This window comes from Sparus aurata, chromosome 9 (assembly GCF_900880675.1).
Source record: "Sparus aurata chromosome 9, fSpaAur1.1, whole genome shotgun sequence".
NCBI lineage: Eukaryota > Metazoa > Chordata > Actinopteri > Spariformes > Sparidae > Sparus > Sparus aurata.
In genome coordinates, this window is record NC_044195.1 from 36,322,824 (window position 1) to 36,338,271 (window position 15,448).

The 15,448-nt window shown below is 45.6% G+C and overlaps 1 protein-coding gene across 1 annotated transcript in view; it reads right to left on the reverse strand.

Moving 5' to 3' along the window:
- Nucleotides 1-3,083: 3,083 nt before the first annotated feature.
- The window catches only part of ttn.1 (titin, tandem duplicate 1), a 168,685-nt gene continuing 156,320 nt past the window's right edge, over nucleotides 3,084-15,448 (reverse strand). The window contains exons 216-227 of the mRNA XM_030429348.1: nucleotides 15,084-15,386; nucleotides 14,387-14,971; nucleotides 13,993-14,295; nucleotides 13,493-13,792; nucleotides 12,777-13,352; nucleotides 12,370-12,675; nucleotides 11,586-12,191; nucleotides 6,505-11,484; nucleotides 5,917-6,398; nucleotides 5,633-5,786; nucleotides 5,051-5,371; nucleotides 3,084-4,425 (exon numbers count right to left, since the gene is read on the reverse strand). Of these exons, the coding sequence (XP_030285208.1) occupies nucleotides 4,133-4,425; nucleotides 5,051-5,371; nucleotides 5,633-5,786; nucleotides 5,917-6,398; nucleotides 6,505-11,484; nucleotides 11,586-12,191; nucleotides 12,370-12,675; nucleotides 12,777-13,352; nucleotides 13,493-13,792; nucleotides 13,993-14,295; nucleotides 14,387-14,971; nucleotides 15,084-15,386 (9,209 nt within the window). The 3' untranslated portion in view covers nucleotides 3,084-4,132. The remainder of the gene's footprint in view (nucleotides 4,426-5,050; nucleotides 5,372-5,632; nucleotides 5,787-5,916; nucleotides 6,399-6,504; nucleotides 11,485-11,585; nucleotides 12,192-12,369; nucleotides 12,676-12,776; nucleotides 13,353-13,492; nucleotides 13,793-13,992; nucleotides 14,296-14,386; nucleotides 14,972-15,083; nucleotides 15,387-15,448) is intronic.

Genomic DNA, 15,448 nt, shown 5'->3' on the forward strand with positions numbered 1-15,448 from the left:
TGCTGTCTCTCTGCTGGACACACCGAACTTCACCTCGGGGATGAACGCCCCCCTCTCTGATATCTCCTATCACCTCAGAGGAGGCGGGGCTATGATAATGACTCCTTTCGTTACGTAACGACAGGAGCAGAATCTGAACAGCCTGTAGGAGCCCCGTGTTACCAGTGGGTGGGCTGCAGAGACCATGCAGGAATCACTGGTTTTCATCATTCTGGGAGTTGGCAGGCTCAGAGGACCAGCTTATATATGTAGAGAGCAGGGAAAACCTGTTGTTCATAATATGGGACCTATAAGAACTTTTGTTACAAGAAAGAAAGAATGTCATAATAATCACAATTTTTTTTCTTCTGACATGAACTCAAAGTTGTAAACTGCAGTAAATGTACTGAGCTGTGTTTATTATATAGCATTTAATGGTGACGTCAGTGCAGGATTGTTGGTCACGCTTAGAGTTAGAGACACGCCCCCTGTGTGGCGTCACGCTGTGATTGGGTTCCCTCGTGCTTGTTGTCGGTTCTGACGTGCGGTGGCAGAGAGAGGGCGACACGTGAGTACAGAGACAGCTGCTAACTGCTGCTAGCTGCTGCTAACTGCTGCTGCTAACGTGTTCATTCAACCAGCACTAGAAGACATTTCAGTGTTGGTTCTGAGTTGATGGGTCAGATGTCATCTTATCTTCATCATCTGTCAGAACTGGCCACATGTAGAGCTGGCCAGCTGGTAGGCTGGACTGGGAGCTGGAAGTATCAGGGGAGTGTTTGTTAGCTGTGGAACGAGCTAACTACTGAGCTACCGTCAGTAACAGATGTCGTAACAACAAATCAACACAGCAACAACATTCTTCTGATCATTTTAGAAACAAATCTGAAGCTGCTGAAACTGAATTCTTTGTTTTCCTTTCTTGAGAATCACAAATAACTTGGACTGAAACGTGACACACCGCCCAGCAGAGAGACCCGACTGACCTGCAGCAAACTCAACTGTAAAGAACAGTTAATTGTTTTAGGCTGTCACCTCAGCCTCTCTCTGTTTGTGGAGCATGTGAATGACCCTGGACTGCCATCTAGTTGCCAGTCCTAGCAAGGTATAAAAGGGAGGAGACTATGAGCCCTGTAAGCTCACCTGTGCGCATCTTCACCTGTGCGCATCTCAGTCGCCTTCTCCTTTGTCTCCGCTGGGCTGGCGCTGCATCTGTGCTGCTGAGCCTTTTCTTTGTCTGGATTATTTGTGGCACTCCCAGTAAGTTTGATTTGATCCATGTATTGTAATCACGTACCACCGTTATGTTGATTAGGTTGCTGCACTCTGTCTTAAGTTTGTTTATTGTTGATAGGAGGCAGATGGCTTTCCAAACAGCACCTTCAACACACAAACAATTAGCTCCCTTGGTAAAGTGGAACGAGTTATGTGAAACTCAAATTTTGGGCAATTACTTTTATCCTTGAGGTGTCTAGATGTATTTTTGGTTGATCAAGTTTTAACAATGAGTGTAAACATTTTCTAATAAATGTATCTCTTTCGTATTTTATTATTGAATGGGGGTGATTGTATTGAGGATTTGGAAATTGTAAATCAAATGTTTCATGTGTTTAATCTAACCTCTTTATTTTCTTTCTGTATTTCCTTTTCATAGTTTTCACGGTGCTACAGCAAACAATACAAATTAAGCACCCGTCAGAATCTCTCCGCCTCATTTTGTTGACGCCAAGGGTCCGCTACATCAACAAATAATAAACATGATATCAAATTCACTCCTGTCTTTAGTTCTGTGTCAGAAGTTTATGCAGACGACACACCTGAACAGGTAAAACAGGACTGAGGCAGGACCACAGTTAAATCTGCTGCTCTGACCTCTGGGACACAACCAGAGATCAGCTGGTGTTCGGGAACATTATGTGATGTTTCAGACCTTTGTCATATCCATCATACACAAAACAGAACATTTAGTCGGGTTGGGTCTACCGATAGAAGTACCACGGGTTCTGTTGACCAGAAGAAGAAAAGTATCCAATAAAGATTTGTTTTTATCTGCTGATAGTTTAGTTTTTACGTCAGAAACTGTAGAAGACGACGCTGCAGCTGAGAATCCAGATGATCTGGTCTGAAATATCAGCACTGAGTATTCTCCTTCTTTAGAACGCGTCCTGTTTTTACCTGACCTGTCTGATCAGCTGATGGAGGACCAGAGGCCTGTACTGTAAGGGGGCTCAACATAGCCAGGCTTTGTGCTCATGATGCAGCTCAACAAAGCCCCAAGTCCCCAATCAGAGTTAAACGGTACTGCGACGGTGGTTATCAACTTACTTTGTCAAGTCCGGTTCTCTGCTTTGTGCTCTGCGCTCGTTCACATAAAAGGGGGCGTTTGACGTCATATTATTCTACTTCCGTGTGAAAAAGGATCGATCCCGGGCCACATATTTTACTCAAGATGAGCAGATTCTTATTATGCAGGACAATGAAGAATTCAAAGAAACCATCACGGTAAAAAGTAACACTGTCGCCGCCAACAGAGCGAGGGAGGGCTGCTGGCAGAAAACTGCTGACCGTGTAAATGTGTAAGTTGACAATGATTAATATTATGATCAATATTATATTAAGCCCTTAGTGTTTTCATTTCTGAAAGCTCAACATTGTGCAACTTTTACATGTTAACCTTCATCCATTTAAAAAGTAAATAAACTGAAGCAACAACTATCTTTTTTCATTTTTGAATGATGTCTATATTGTTTTCACATTTTACTGATCTCAGTTATAGAATGCGCGTGTGTGTTTTATTGAAAGCGAGGCTGTTTCTACCTGTGAGTAAACCTAGTTCTTAATTGAACAGCTGATGACATGTCTCAAACGGTGACAGTTTGCACCTTTATCCTGTGACAACTGAACAAATGTTGGAAACCACTAGTGTTTTATAATTTGATAGGTGATCACATATATATTAGATACATGTGGTGCAGTTAAAAGTACAATATTTCACTCTGAATTGTAGTGAAGAAGCATAAAGTAAAGGAAATGGAAATACACAAAACTGCAGTTTAGTACAGTGACTAAGGAAACAGACACAACAAAGAGGCGAGATCTAAATGTAGTGCTGAAATCATGCTTTATTAAATCAGTAATGCATAAAACTCGAGGAGGATCAAATACAGTTCTACATCAACAGATCAATTAACTCAAAGTGCAGGGTAACACATCTGCTTTTCTTTCCTCTCACAGGAGATGGAGTCACTGTGGTGAAAGAAGGAGACCCTGACTACTGACAAGGTGAAACGACTAAAGCTACGAACACTCACACTCAAACACACAAACACATTAGCTATCTATCCTCCAAGAGACGGCGCTGCTTCTGCACAGCAGAGCCGGCATTGACTTCCTGTTTATTTATGGCCAGGAGATGTTAAGCTTTAAGAAGCCAGTCCGGCCATCCTGTGCCAGAAACAGCGCTCTTAATTAAAATGATCTATACGCTGAGAGTGCAGGCCGCTAGCACTCTGAGCAGGTCATCAAATCATGGTGGTATGACACAGTCAGTCTGAGCACAAGGCCGGTTCATGCTGCTTACATGAGGGTAATGCAAACAGCACTCAGGGTCTTACACTCATGGTACAACTCATAGGAAACTGTAATATCTCACGCATGGACGCGTGTCCAAAACAATAACTTTGTCTTTCTGTTTGTGGTTCATAACGTCAACAGGGAGCCTCTCTACCTGTTGAGGCAATCTTAAAGACTTCAACTTATCGTTGAGGCACAGAGTTTAGTTTCTAAGTTTGACAGGGTATTCGTTTCAGGCGAAACTTTCTCCTGTAAAAACATTTGTTCTTATGTTATTATTGTCATAAATAACAATGCATACATTTCCCATAACCGTTCAATTCGGCTATATACATTATGTACATGTCACAGAAAAGTGGTTCAAAAATCCTAAGTCATAATTGTCCAATATGGCACATTTTATAACAACTTTAGACTTTAGTCTAGTTTGGCATAAATTAATGTCAAGTTTGGTACAAAAATAGTTCATATTTACAAGAACAGAAATCCAGATCTTTATCAAGTATTAATGTTGCTAATTCACTAAATAAAAAGGTTCTGGACGAGGGAAACAGGGGAAATAAATTATTATAATTTTTTTTTACATGGACCGAATGTGAACGTTGACAGTCGCAGTGTCGGAGCCAAACTCGTTGGACAGTCGGAGGGTGTACGCTCCGGCATCGCCCTCTTTCACTGCAGAGATCATGAGGGTGCAGTGGTCAGCAGTGTTCTCCACGTGATACCGCTCATCCCCGTTGGGGAGGGTCCGACCAGAGCGGACCCACTGGACGGAAGGTACAGGATCTCCAGAGAACACCCCCGCCACAGTGAGGGACTTCCCCGCCTCAGCGCTGACGTTCTCCGGAAGAGCTTCTATCTTTGGTGGAACGCCTGTTGAAGAGGAAAACAAGGTCAGAGACGAGGTTGTTACATCTGTGAAATGATGATCATGATATCTGATCACATTAAAGTCAAAGAAATGAGCCACAGTTTTCAGGGAGATGGTAGATGATTTTTTGCCATATATTAAAATAATCATTGAGGCTGGTTGCTAAAGCCTTGTTTCCATTACATGGTACAACTCGGCCCAACTCATTTTTGTTACCCGGTAGTTCTGATTAATGTCAGGCAGCAAATGTAGGCAGCATTCTTAGCTGACCATCATAGCAACATTTGCTGGTGCTACACAGCTAATAACACGACTCCTGTCGACAGGATGGCCTGCAGTTACAGAACATTTCCATGTAAAGATTAACTCTGCTAGGAAATCCTAGATGAAGAAATCATATCAGTCAAATTACAACGTAATTGTGTAACTGGTTTATTAAAAAAAATTATTTTACTTTCATTTATGGCTTTTTTTTTTTTTCGATTGGGATGTAATCACCAGTGCGAAAGTCAAGTCAAGCAGGATTCTCCTCTATCACATTCATCTTTACTCACAAAGATGGTGCAATCATTCAGGTTGAAGTGCAGGTTACAGACAGATTCAGGCAACTTGTAAATTGCATCTCACCTCTTTTGACCCCTGTCGTGAGGGCCCTCAACGAGGAGGAGGCCTCGGCATGCGAGTGAGCAGACATTTCCATCATTTGGCTGCTGGAGCTCATGGAAACCATTGACTGAGCCATCATGGCAGACATGCTAGTTGCAGACGTGCTCTCAAACGAATACTCTGTAGTAGCAGAGCGGGAGCTGCTGCTGTAACTGCTGGCCTGCAAGGAAGCTGCCTCCATACGAAGAGAGGAGGCAGATAAACTTTTCTGCATGCTGGCAGCAGCATCAGTAGAAGCTCTGTGCTCCACAACTATCATTTTTGCTGGTTCTTCAACAAGAGCTGTGAGAATGCAAATAACAAGCAAATGGCTCATATCACAATGTGCACAAGTACAGTAGACTGTATGCATACACTGAGTGTAAGCTGGGATGCTCAAGTGCCTTTGATTTCCATTTAAGAGTCTGAATGTTAAAATAGGTTTAAAGATGTTTTTTGGTGAAATCAAAGTCTTAATTTTTCATTACGAGCTTTAGTATCCAAGCCAATTAAATACACTGAAACAGTGTGTTTAATTGTGTTAGAAAAGCAGTGGCAACTTACTGAGGACGTTGAGGGAGGATGTTGCAGAGCACTGTCCAAGCTGATTTTTGGCTTTTATCGTGTATTTCCCACTGTCTTCAACGGTGGCTTCACATATCTCCAGAGTGAACACATTCTTAGAGTGGCTCAGTCTAATGTTTGATGTGACAGATATCTGTGAAGAAGAGTGTTGTGGTAAGTCAGCTGCACAGGCTTCTATTCATTTTTTATATATATTGTGAAGGCCACCTTATCGTACATTTTGTCTCTTACAAAACAAGAAACTTCATGAAGACACTACTCACAATCACGTTGTCTTTTAACCACTCCACTTCAGGGGAAGGCTCTCCTGCGATTTCACATGTGAATTTGACGTTTTGTCCCTCGTCCACATTCTGAGACCTGGGCTGCACCAGGAAGTACGGTGCACCTTGGCGCTTGGTTGTGATCATGGTGTCAAACTGACACCGGACTAGGCCTCGCTCTGTGTGAGCCTGACATGTGATGGCCCCCTGCTCTCGCTGGCTGACCGACCGTATGGTCAGGGTCTGCTCGTTTCCAGACACTCCGTATCTGTACTGCTCTGAGTTCACCAGTTCCACCCCGTTTAAGATCCACCTGATGCCAGAAGCCCCAGGGATGCTAGCCCTTAGAGTTAGAGACTGCCCCTCTGTAATGGACATCTGGCTGTGAGAGGACTTGACCTCCCTCACAGAGGACAGGACCTCCTCGTGGACCATTTCCTTTTTCATGACTTCCTCAGAGATTTCAGCTTTTGTTCTGGAGCCTAAAAGAAAAACAGATGTAAGATTTTGTGATAGAAAGCAAGTTTGAATGTTTGTAGCTACAGATTAATGTAGGACATCAGCTTTCACAAGCAGGTGTTGTCTTACCTTGAATTGGTGACATTACTCTCTTTGGTGACTTGATTGGAGAAGTCACTCGTTCCTTCTCAGATGGGGTTGGGGATTTGGGAGTAGGTGACTTTGGTGTTGGGGATTTTGGTGTTGGGGACTTTGGTGTTGGGGACTTTGGTGAGACTGGAGACTTGACTCTTTGAGGTGATTTGATTGGCTCAGGGGATTTGACTCTCTGGGGAGATTTGACTGGTTCAGGGGACTTGGCAAGCGGGGACTTAGCCTCAGGAGAGGTGACTCTGGGAGGGGCGACTACTTTCTCCTTCGTCTCAGACTTGCGGATGGTCAAAGTGAAATAGGCCTCTTGTTTGCCTCCAGCGTTTTCAACCAACACAGTGTAGCTACCTTCATCTGACACCTCAACAGCAGAGATCTCAAAGGTTGAGTTGTACTGAGTAGAGACTATGTGGTGACGGGCAGAGGAGCCAATAACTGCTCCTTCGTGCAGCCAGGTGATAGAAGGTGCTGGCTCACCATCCACGTCACATTCAAATCTGACAGAACCTCCCTCCTCCACAGTCAGGGACTGTGGCTTGGTCAGGATCTTGGCAGGAAATCTGGGCTTCTCCCTTGGCTTTTCAACAACAGTGGTGGATGTTTTCTCAGTTTTAGTAGTAGTTTCCTTCACAGTTGCTTTAGAGGAGACATGATACACCTCTGTCCTGGTCATCTCTGGTAGATAGGAGGAAGGAGGCTCTTCATCTTTGCGGAATGAAGAGAAAGCAGCATACTCTGCTCCGGCTACATCCAATGTAGCATAGTCAGAAGTCTCTCCTTTGGTGTTCCTGCAGACTACACGGTAAGTGCCGGCATCTTCAGTCACACAATTGATGATCTGGAGAGTCAGAACCCCACTGATATTGGTTATGTGGTATTTGCTACTCTGGTGAATCTCTTTTCCATTGTGGAACCACTTGACTTCAGGCTCAGGTTTGGCCTGGACATTCAGGCTGAACCTTGTGCTGGAGCCATAGGGTACGCGATGAGATCGCATCCTGATGGTAATACGTGGGGTGTGGTCAAGGCTGAATGGCGCCTGTGTTACCACTTCAACCGTCCTTTCCACTGATCTTCTCTCTGATCTGATAGCCTGCTTTCTTTCCTCATACCTGGATGCAAAGTCAACTTTTGGGAGGGTTACTTCTGCCTTGGCAGCTTTTCCTGGGGTAGATATCTCGGATTCGGGCATTGTGAGCTTCTTGATTGGTTTCGGAATATATTCTGATGTAAAACCAGTTAGGTGCTCAGATTCAATTCCCTCAGAGACCTTTGTAACAGTGACAGTTGTTTCCTTTTTCGAGGTTCGAGTCTTCTCTTCAAACTCAATGCGCTTGAGTTGACTCTTGTAGGAGGAGATTCTCTGAGCAGTTTTGTGTGGGCGCAGAAGCTCCTGATCTTCTCTCTCTTCATACACCCTCTGCTTCTGTCTTGGAGCCTTGTGAGTGGCTTTGTCATGACGTTGACGGAGGTCAACAAAACTGGGGCCAGCCTCGTATTTGGATGGAATTTTGTAGGAGTCATATCTACGGACTTCTTCTCCCTCTTCGTCATCACTGTAGGCTCTTCTAGGAGATGAGGGACGCAGGGCAGACAGTTCAAAGCGAACTGGGCTGAGGCTAGGTGGAGAAGCAGAGTAGCCAAGCGCCAGCTCGTCCTCCAGACGAAGCCTCTCCTCCTCAGTTCTCTTCATTGACAGGTACTCATTCACAGGCAGCAGCAGCTCCTCATCTGACAGGTCACCCAGGGATCGTCTCCTGATCCTGTGGTAGGCCTCCATCTCAGGAGAAGGTGTGCGATGCCTTGCAGGCCTCACAGTCTCCAGGTCATCCTGAGTCATGGATGAGATGCGCCACTGAGGCTTATAGTGATCCTTGATCCTGATAGGCACCTCATAGAATTGCTCCCACCTGGAGAGACGAATGCGCTTCATTCTTTTCTGCTTGATTTTATCCATAGGCTCAGGGAACTCATACTGATCTCGCAGCTTCTTATACCATTTCATGTCAGAGAGTGGCTGGAAATGTTTAATTTCCACATCCTCCTCAAGAACAGCTGGATTAATGACACGGGGAGTGGGGACGACATATGGCATACGCAGCCTCTTCTCATCTGCCCGCTTCTTCCTCTCTTCTTTTTCTTTCTGTATCTCAGCTTCAGTCTTCTCACCCTTCTTAGTTGTCACAGCAGGTTTGAACATGGTGGCTGCCTCCCTGACAGCTTGTACAGCTGCAGGTGGTAGAGGTACAATTACAGTGCCAGACAAAATCTGAGACAGCCTCACCTTTTTGTCTAATTCCTCCTTTCCTGTTAATTTTCCCTTCTCCTTTTCACTGGTCTCATATTCCTTCTTCACATGAGTGACACGCTCTACCCTTAGTGTGGCCTGGCAACTGGCAGATCCAGCAGAGTTTGTTGCAGTAACTCTGTACACACCAGAGTCCTCAGGGAGAGTGTCTCTTACATGAAGGATGAAGTAATCCAGACCTTCATGGACAACCTCAATAGATGGTCCAAAGGCTAATGGCGTGCCATCCTTCTCCCACTTCAGTGTGGGATGGCCGGATACTCTTATCTCAAATCGCACATTCTGGCCCTCCCTGCACTCAACATTTGCAAGTAGGCGTTTGAACATGGGCCTCAAGGTAAGATCTGCTGGTTTAGGTCGGGGAACAACGGTAAGACGAGCCTTACAGCTGTCATCGCCGTACCTGTTGCGGGCCACAACACTGTATTCAGCATCATCCTCTGATTCCAGGTTGCGGATTATGAGCTGGTACAGGCCCTTGTCACTAATGAAAGTGTATTTCCTGTCATCTTGTCCAGGGATGAGCTTCTGTCCAGATTTGTGCCAAATTACACGAGGCTCGGGGTGAACAGTGATGGTTACACCAAAGCGTGTATCCTCACCTATGTAGGCCGTTCGGTTGACCAGAGGAAGTGTGAACTCTGGTGGCTTCTGAAGCATTCTGGCAGTGTCAACTCTGCGCTTTGTTTTCTTGACCACACGGGTGGTAAAGAAGTCGCGGTAAGATCTCACACTGTTGATAAATAGCTCTGCATAGGCACTGTCCTCGCCATACTCATTCACAATCTTGCATCTGTAAGTGCCATCATCTGCTCTTGTGACCTTGTTGATAGTGATTACAGCCAGGCCATCATCATATTCAATTTCATACTTGTCACCAGCTTCAAGTTGCCTGACACCACAGTACCATGTCACTTCTGTAGAGCTATCATAGTTTTCAATGTTGCAGATGAATTTCACATTGTCTCCCTCGTTCACCACAGCATGGCCAATCTGTCCTCCAACAGGACCATTTTCAAATGGAGCAATCTTCACCTTAGCGACAAAGACTCCACGCTGTGACCTGATGGAGCCGCCACTGGCCACACGGGCTGCTGACACGACAGTGTTCCACTCTTTCTTCACCATTGTCTGGTAGTATCTCTTATGTCTGCCAGTTGGGATCATTCTAGTGCTAATTTCCTCTTCAGGCTTGCTCAGCCAGGGATGAGCCAGAGCCTCAGCGGCAGTCATGCGGTGCTTACGTTCCTTTGTCATTAGGCGGTCTGTAAAGTCCAGTGATTCAACACTGACCTGCTTGAAGGACTCATCATCATAGGTGTAGGCTGCATTGGAGATGTTGTCAATCATTTGTTGGTTGGTTTCTGCTGTGAATGGATTAAGTCCACTGAGGAGGACATAGGCAAGGACACCAACTGCCCACATATCAGTGACACTGCTAACCATGTCACACTGGTGGATCTCAGGGGCAGCATACTCTGCAGTGGTATACTGGATCTTGATTTGTTCTCCAGGAGTTAGATGTCTGGACTGGCCCAGCTCAATAATCTTAACATTAGAACTGGTTCTAGTCGTGTACACGATGTTCTCAGGTCTGATATCAAAATGTCCATAGCTCTCACCATGCAGGAACTCAAGAGCTGAGCAGATCTGCCTGATGTAGTTGACAATCTCACGCTCATTAAGCTCAAACTCAGCTGTGTTGAGGCGCTCAAAAATGTCAGCACCAGAAATGAAGTCATAGATCATCACCAGCTCCTCAGGACTTTCGAAAGACTCTTGGAGGAGAAGGAAGTTGGTGTGTTTGGCCAGATTCAGTGTTGCGATTTCCTTCTTAACTATTGCTTGATCAGCGCCTCTCACTTTGACGAACTTAGCCATGAATGTCTTCTCAGAGCTGGTCTCAACACAGCGGTGGACAATGCCGAACTGACCTCTACTCAACTCCTCAGCAATGGCATATTTGTTATGCAGATTCTTGGCTTCAGAGTGTTGAGCCTTGCCTCTGGGTACACGTCCAGTATCATCAACCTCCCTGTCATATAGCAGAACTCTTGATTTGTCCTCCTTGGTCATGACAGGTCCGCTGGTCTCAGATGGAGCACTCTGTCCAAATTTGTTTTCAGCGATGACTCTGAACTGATAGCCAGTTCCTCCAAACAGATTGATAATGGTGTAGTGTGTGTCACGAGACTGGGCAACACGCTGCCACCTTTCAGCAGTGGTGGGGCACTTTTCAATAATGTAGCTGATGACCCTGCTGCCACCATCATTTGCTGGGGCCACCCAGTTCAGCGTCACTGAATCTCTGGAGATATCGCTTGCTTTGACACCACGTGGAGGATCAGGCACGTCAGCTACATCGAGCTCAACTGTCTGCTGGTCAATACCAAATCTGTTCTTTGCACAGACAATATAGAAACCAGCATCCTTCTTCTCCACTCCGTTGGGGAATACCAAAGAAGTGAAAGATCTGGTGACGATGACCTGGTAGTGGCCATTACTGTCGATGAGATCTTGTCCCTTCTGCCATGTGATGACAGGATCTGGTTTGCCATCGAAAGGAATCTTGATATTGACCACTTCTCCACGCAGGGCGGGGATGGCTTCCTTGTCCTTCAGGTTCTTCGGCAGGTGGATCTTGGCAGGGACTGGAAATAAAAGACAGAATTAAAGATATAATGTTTTTTTTGAGTTCAAGAAATAGTTTAATGTGTTAATATTATGAAAAAAGAGTGGTCTGTAAGCTTACTTTCAACATCCAGAGAGACTGTAGCACAAATGGAGCCTCCCTGGTTGGTAGCCCTGATCTGGTACACAGTTGAATCTTCATCATCAGCCTCGGTGATGACCAGCTGGTGGTAACCTCCCTTAAACTCCTGGATCTTGATCTTCTTTCCATCAGACTGAATTTCCTTTCCTCGTCTGAACCATTTAATCACTGGCTTGGGCTGTCCTGTGATCTTGCAGACAAGTGTTGCATTGCTCTTATACTTGACACTCATGTTCCTCAGCTCTTCCTTGAAGGCAGGCGCACGGATCTCGGTGGCTATGGCTGGAACAATGGGAGCAGTTTCCTCGCTGTAGTCACTCTGTCCTCCGAGGTTCTCGCACTTCAGTCGGAAGATGTACTCAACGCCCTCAGTCAGACGCTTCACAGAGAAGACGGTCTGTTTGATCTCGTCCGTGGTCACCGGGGTCCAATCACTCCATTCCTTCTTGTCTTTCTTGTGTTTCTGCTCAAGGCAATAGCTCTTGATCTTGGAGCCGCCATCACTAATTGGAGGCTTCCAGGAAACCACACAGGAGTCCTTGGTGATTCCAGAAACAAGTGGTGATAGAGGTGGTGATGGTTTCTCTGTGGACAGGAATATATAGATCAGAAACCATTGTTAGATATTTCGCACAGTGAACCTGCGTATCAATTTATATGTAAGTTGTATCAATTTATATGTAAATTCATACGGTGTATTGTAGTTCCTTGCTTACATTGTTAAACATTAATTCATAGATTACTTGAAATATTTAAAGTTTACCCAGTTGGCTCTTGATAAGGATTGGTGAAGTGAGCTCCAGTGGTTCGCTGTTGCCATAGCGATTCTGAGCATAGACACGGAAGAAGTATCCAGCACTGTCAATGAGGTTGGGCACGCGGCAAGATGTGCCATTGATGGATGATGACACCAGTTCCCACTCAGTGCCCTCCTTGTCCTCACGCTTCTCAACAATGTAGTTGGTGATCATGCAGCCTCCATCGTCCTTGGGAGCTTTCCAGCTGATGATTACAGAGTTCTTCAGGAGGGCATCCAGCACAATTGGACCCTGGGGCATGTCAGGTTTGTCTGTAAATGGAGATATTAGGTGTTGATTATAAATCTAAGAATGTCACCTTTGAGAAAACAGACTTTGTTGGACTCACTGATGTAAATTTAGATGAACATACCATAAATTTCAACATTGAATGCCATGTCAGCCCTGCCAAAGTGGTTGTGCAGTCTGATCCTGTATTTGCCTCCATGGACTCTGCGTTTCACATTCTTGATGATCAGATGTGTGTAGTGCTCAGTAGTCTCAATGCTGATGTCCTCTGTGTTCTCTAGGGTCTTTGCTCCATGCAGCCACATGATCTTGGGCTCAGGACGGCCGATGTAGACTGCATGGATGCGCAGAGTGGTTCCCAGGCCGGCATAGTATGTTTCCTTCAGTGGGTAGTCTGGATGGAAGGATGGAGTTGCCTCCAACACCAGGACACCTGTGGTTTCAGCTTCTCCAGCATCGTTGATGGCCTTGCAGGTGTACTCTCCCTCATCTTCCTGCTGGTCAGTCATAATAGACAGGGAGTTGTTGCGGCCATCCGAGCTCATCTCATACTTGCGGGACTCAACGACCTCCTTTCCGGCATGATACCATTTAATGTCAGGGACAGGTCTGCCTATAATCTGGCATTTCATGACAGCAGGCTGGCCAAGCTTGGCAGTTACTTCATCCATTTCCTTTCTCAGGCTTGGTTTACTTTCAACTGTGTGGACGAATTAAGGGGGTACATTTAGGCGGTATATATGGTTTACATTGGTAATGTCTCATAGTGAAGTCAAAATGGGCCAGCAAGTTGAATGAATGTCTGCAAAGAATTTACACAGTATGTTTCACTGTACTCACCGCTCAGTTTGGTCTTTATGCATGTGGCAGTCCTGCGAGGTCTACTCATTCCTGTTTCATTCTCAGCAAACACTCTAAACTCATACTCTGTGGCCTCAGCCAGTCCAGGCATGGTTAACTCTTTTTCCTTCAGCCTTTGCTTGTTGCACTTCTTCCAGGTACTCTCGAAGGACTTCCTGTACTCCACCCAGTAGCCCAGGACCTCTTTTCCACCGTCACACTCTGGAGCTTGCCAGCGGATGGTGATGAAGTTGTTTGACACGTTTACTGTGTCAATCTCGCCTGGTTGGCTTGGCTTGTCTGTGAAGGAAGAAGAAATTTTAACAGGTTAGTTAACAGTTGTTTTTTGGACTTTAAAATATCCATTGCATCATCACTGCTTTTTTTGACCATCACTGATTAGTGAGGTTTGACTCCTGTCCACCAAAATTCCATGGACTATAACAATTACAGTGCTATTGATTATCAGTAATTACATAATATTAGGAAAGGACACTCACCAAATGGATCTTTGCATGTGACTGGGTCAGACACAGGACCAGCCTCGCTCTCACCAATGTTGTTGACAGCAACAATGCGGAAATGGTACTCTGCATCAGGGGTGAGTCCAGGCAGAGTAAACATGGTGGAGCCAATCTTGGTCTCGTGTCGGGACCATGTTTCAGTGGACACCAGCTTGTACTCAATAAAGTAGCCAGTGATGGAAGATCCACCGTCGTCCTTTGGTCTGGACCACGCCAATGCCACAGAGCTCTTCGTGACATCCATGATCTCTGGTGGGGTGCTTGAAGGTTCAGGGGGACCTAGTTTGAAAAACAGATTATACTTTTAAGCATTACTCATACTTTTCAAAGAGACTTAGAATAGGACTTGAACAAGAAAAGGAATTCTTACAGAGAGGAGTCATGGGCACCAGTGGCTGCTCCGACTTCAGAGAAGAGCTGACACCAAAGGAGTTTTCAGCAGTGACCTTAAAGTGGTACTCTGTTCCCTCCCTTAGTCCCTTAACAAGCAATTGAGTGTCAGACACTCTTGAGTCAATGGTGTACCAGGCGTTTCTGGCTGCCTCGCGTCTCTCTACAATGTAACCCAGGATTTCTGAGCCACCATCTTCTGTAGGTGCCTTCCAGGACACCTTGACAGAGTTGGCCTGGATCTCCTCAAAGACTAAGGGTCCCTCTGGAGCACTTGGGCGGCCGATGACCTTCACCTTGATTTGTGCCTTTGTCTTGCCAACCTTATTCTCCAGCAGGAGGTCGTACACGCCAGAGTCACTCCTCTCAGCTTCCTTGATCACCAGCTCGCTGGCGTCCTCATTGGAGGCAATCATGGCTTTATTGGAGACTCCCCCACCATCCTTCAACCACTTGCAGGTTGGTTGTGGTTTACCCTTGATGGGTACAGAGAGTCTAACCACTCCTCCCTGGCGGACCACGTACACGTCTTTGTATTTGAGCTCCAAGTCATAGTTCGGAGATTCTGTAGAACAATAATAGTGACAAAAGTCAAATTTATAATATATTGATTCTTAACAAATACAAATGAATTAACACAACTGCAATCTTAGTTAATGTAACCTCTGTGTCCTTACCAAGCATCTCAGTCACAATGACTGTTCCAGGCACTTCAGCAGGCTCTCCAGAGCCACCAGCATTGCAGGCCATCACACGGAATTTGAACTCCTCTCCTTGTGGCATCTTGGTCAGCGTGTACTCACAGATTAGAGATGGTGTGGTGTTGCACTTGATCCAGGCCATGGTGCCCACCTTCTGCATCTCAATCAGGTAACCGTCCACCCTTGCATCTCCCTCATCGTCAGGAGGACTCCAAGCAAGTGACACAGAGGATTTGGTGGTATCAATGATCCTTGGGTTCTGAGGACAGCCAGGTGGATCTGAGTGGAGAAAATAATCATGTCAGTATTACTCATCGCTGCTTCACAAGATGTAATGAGTC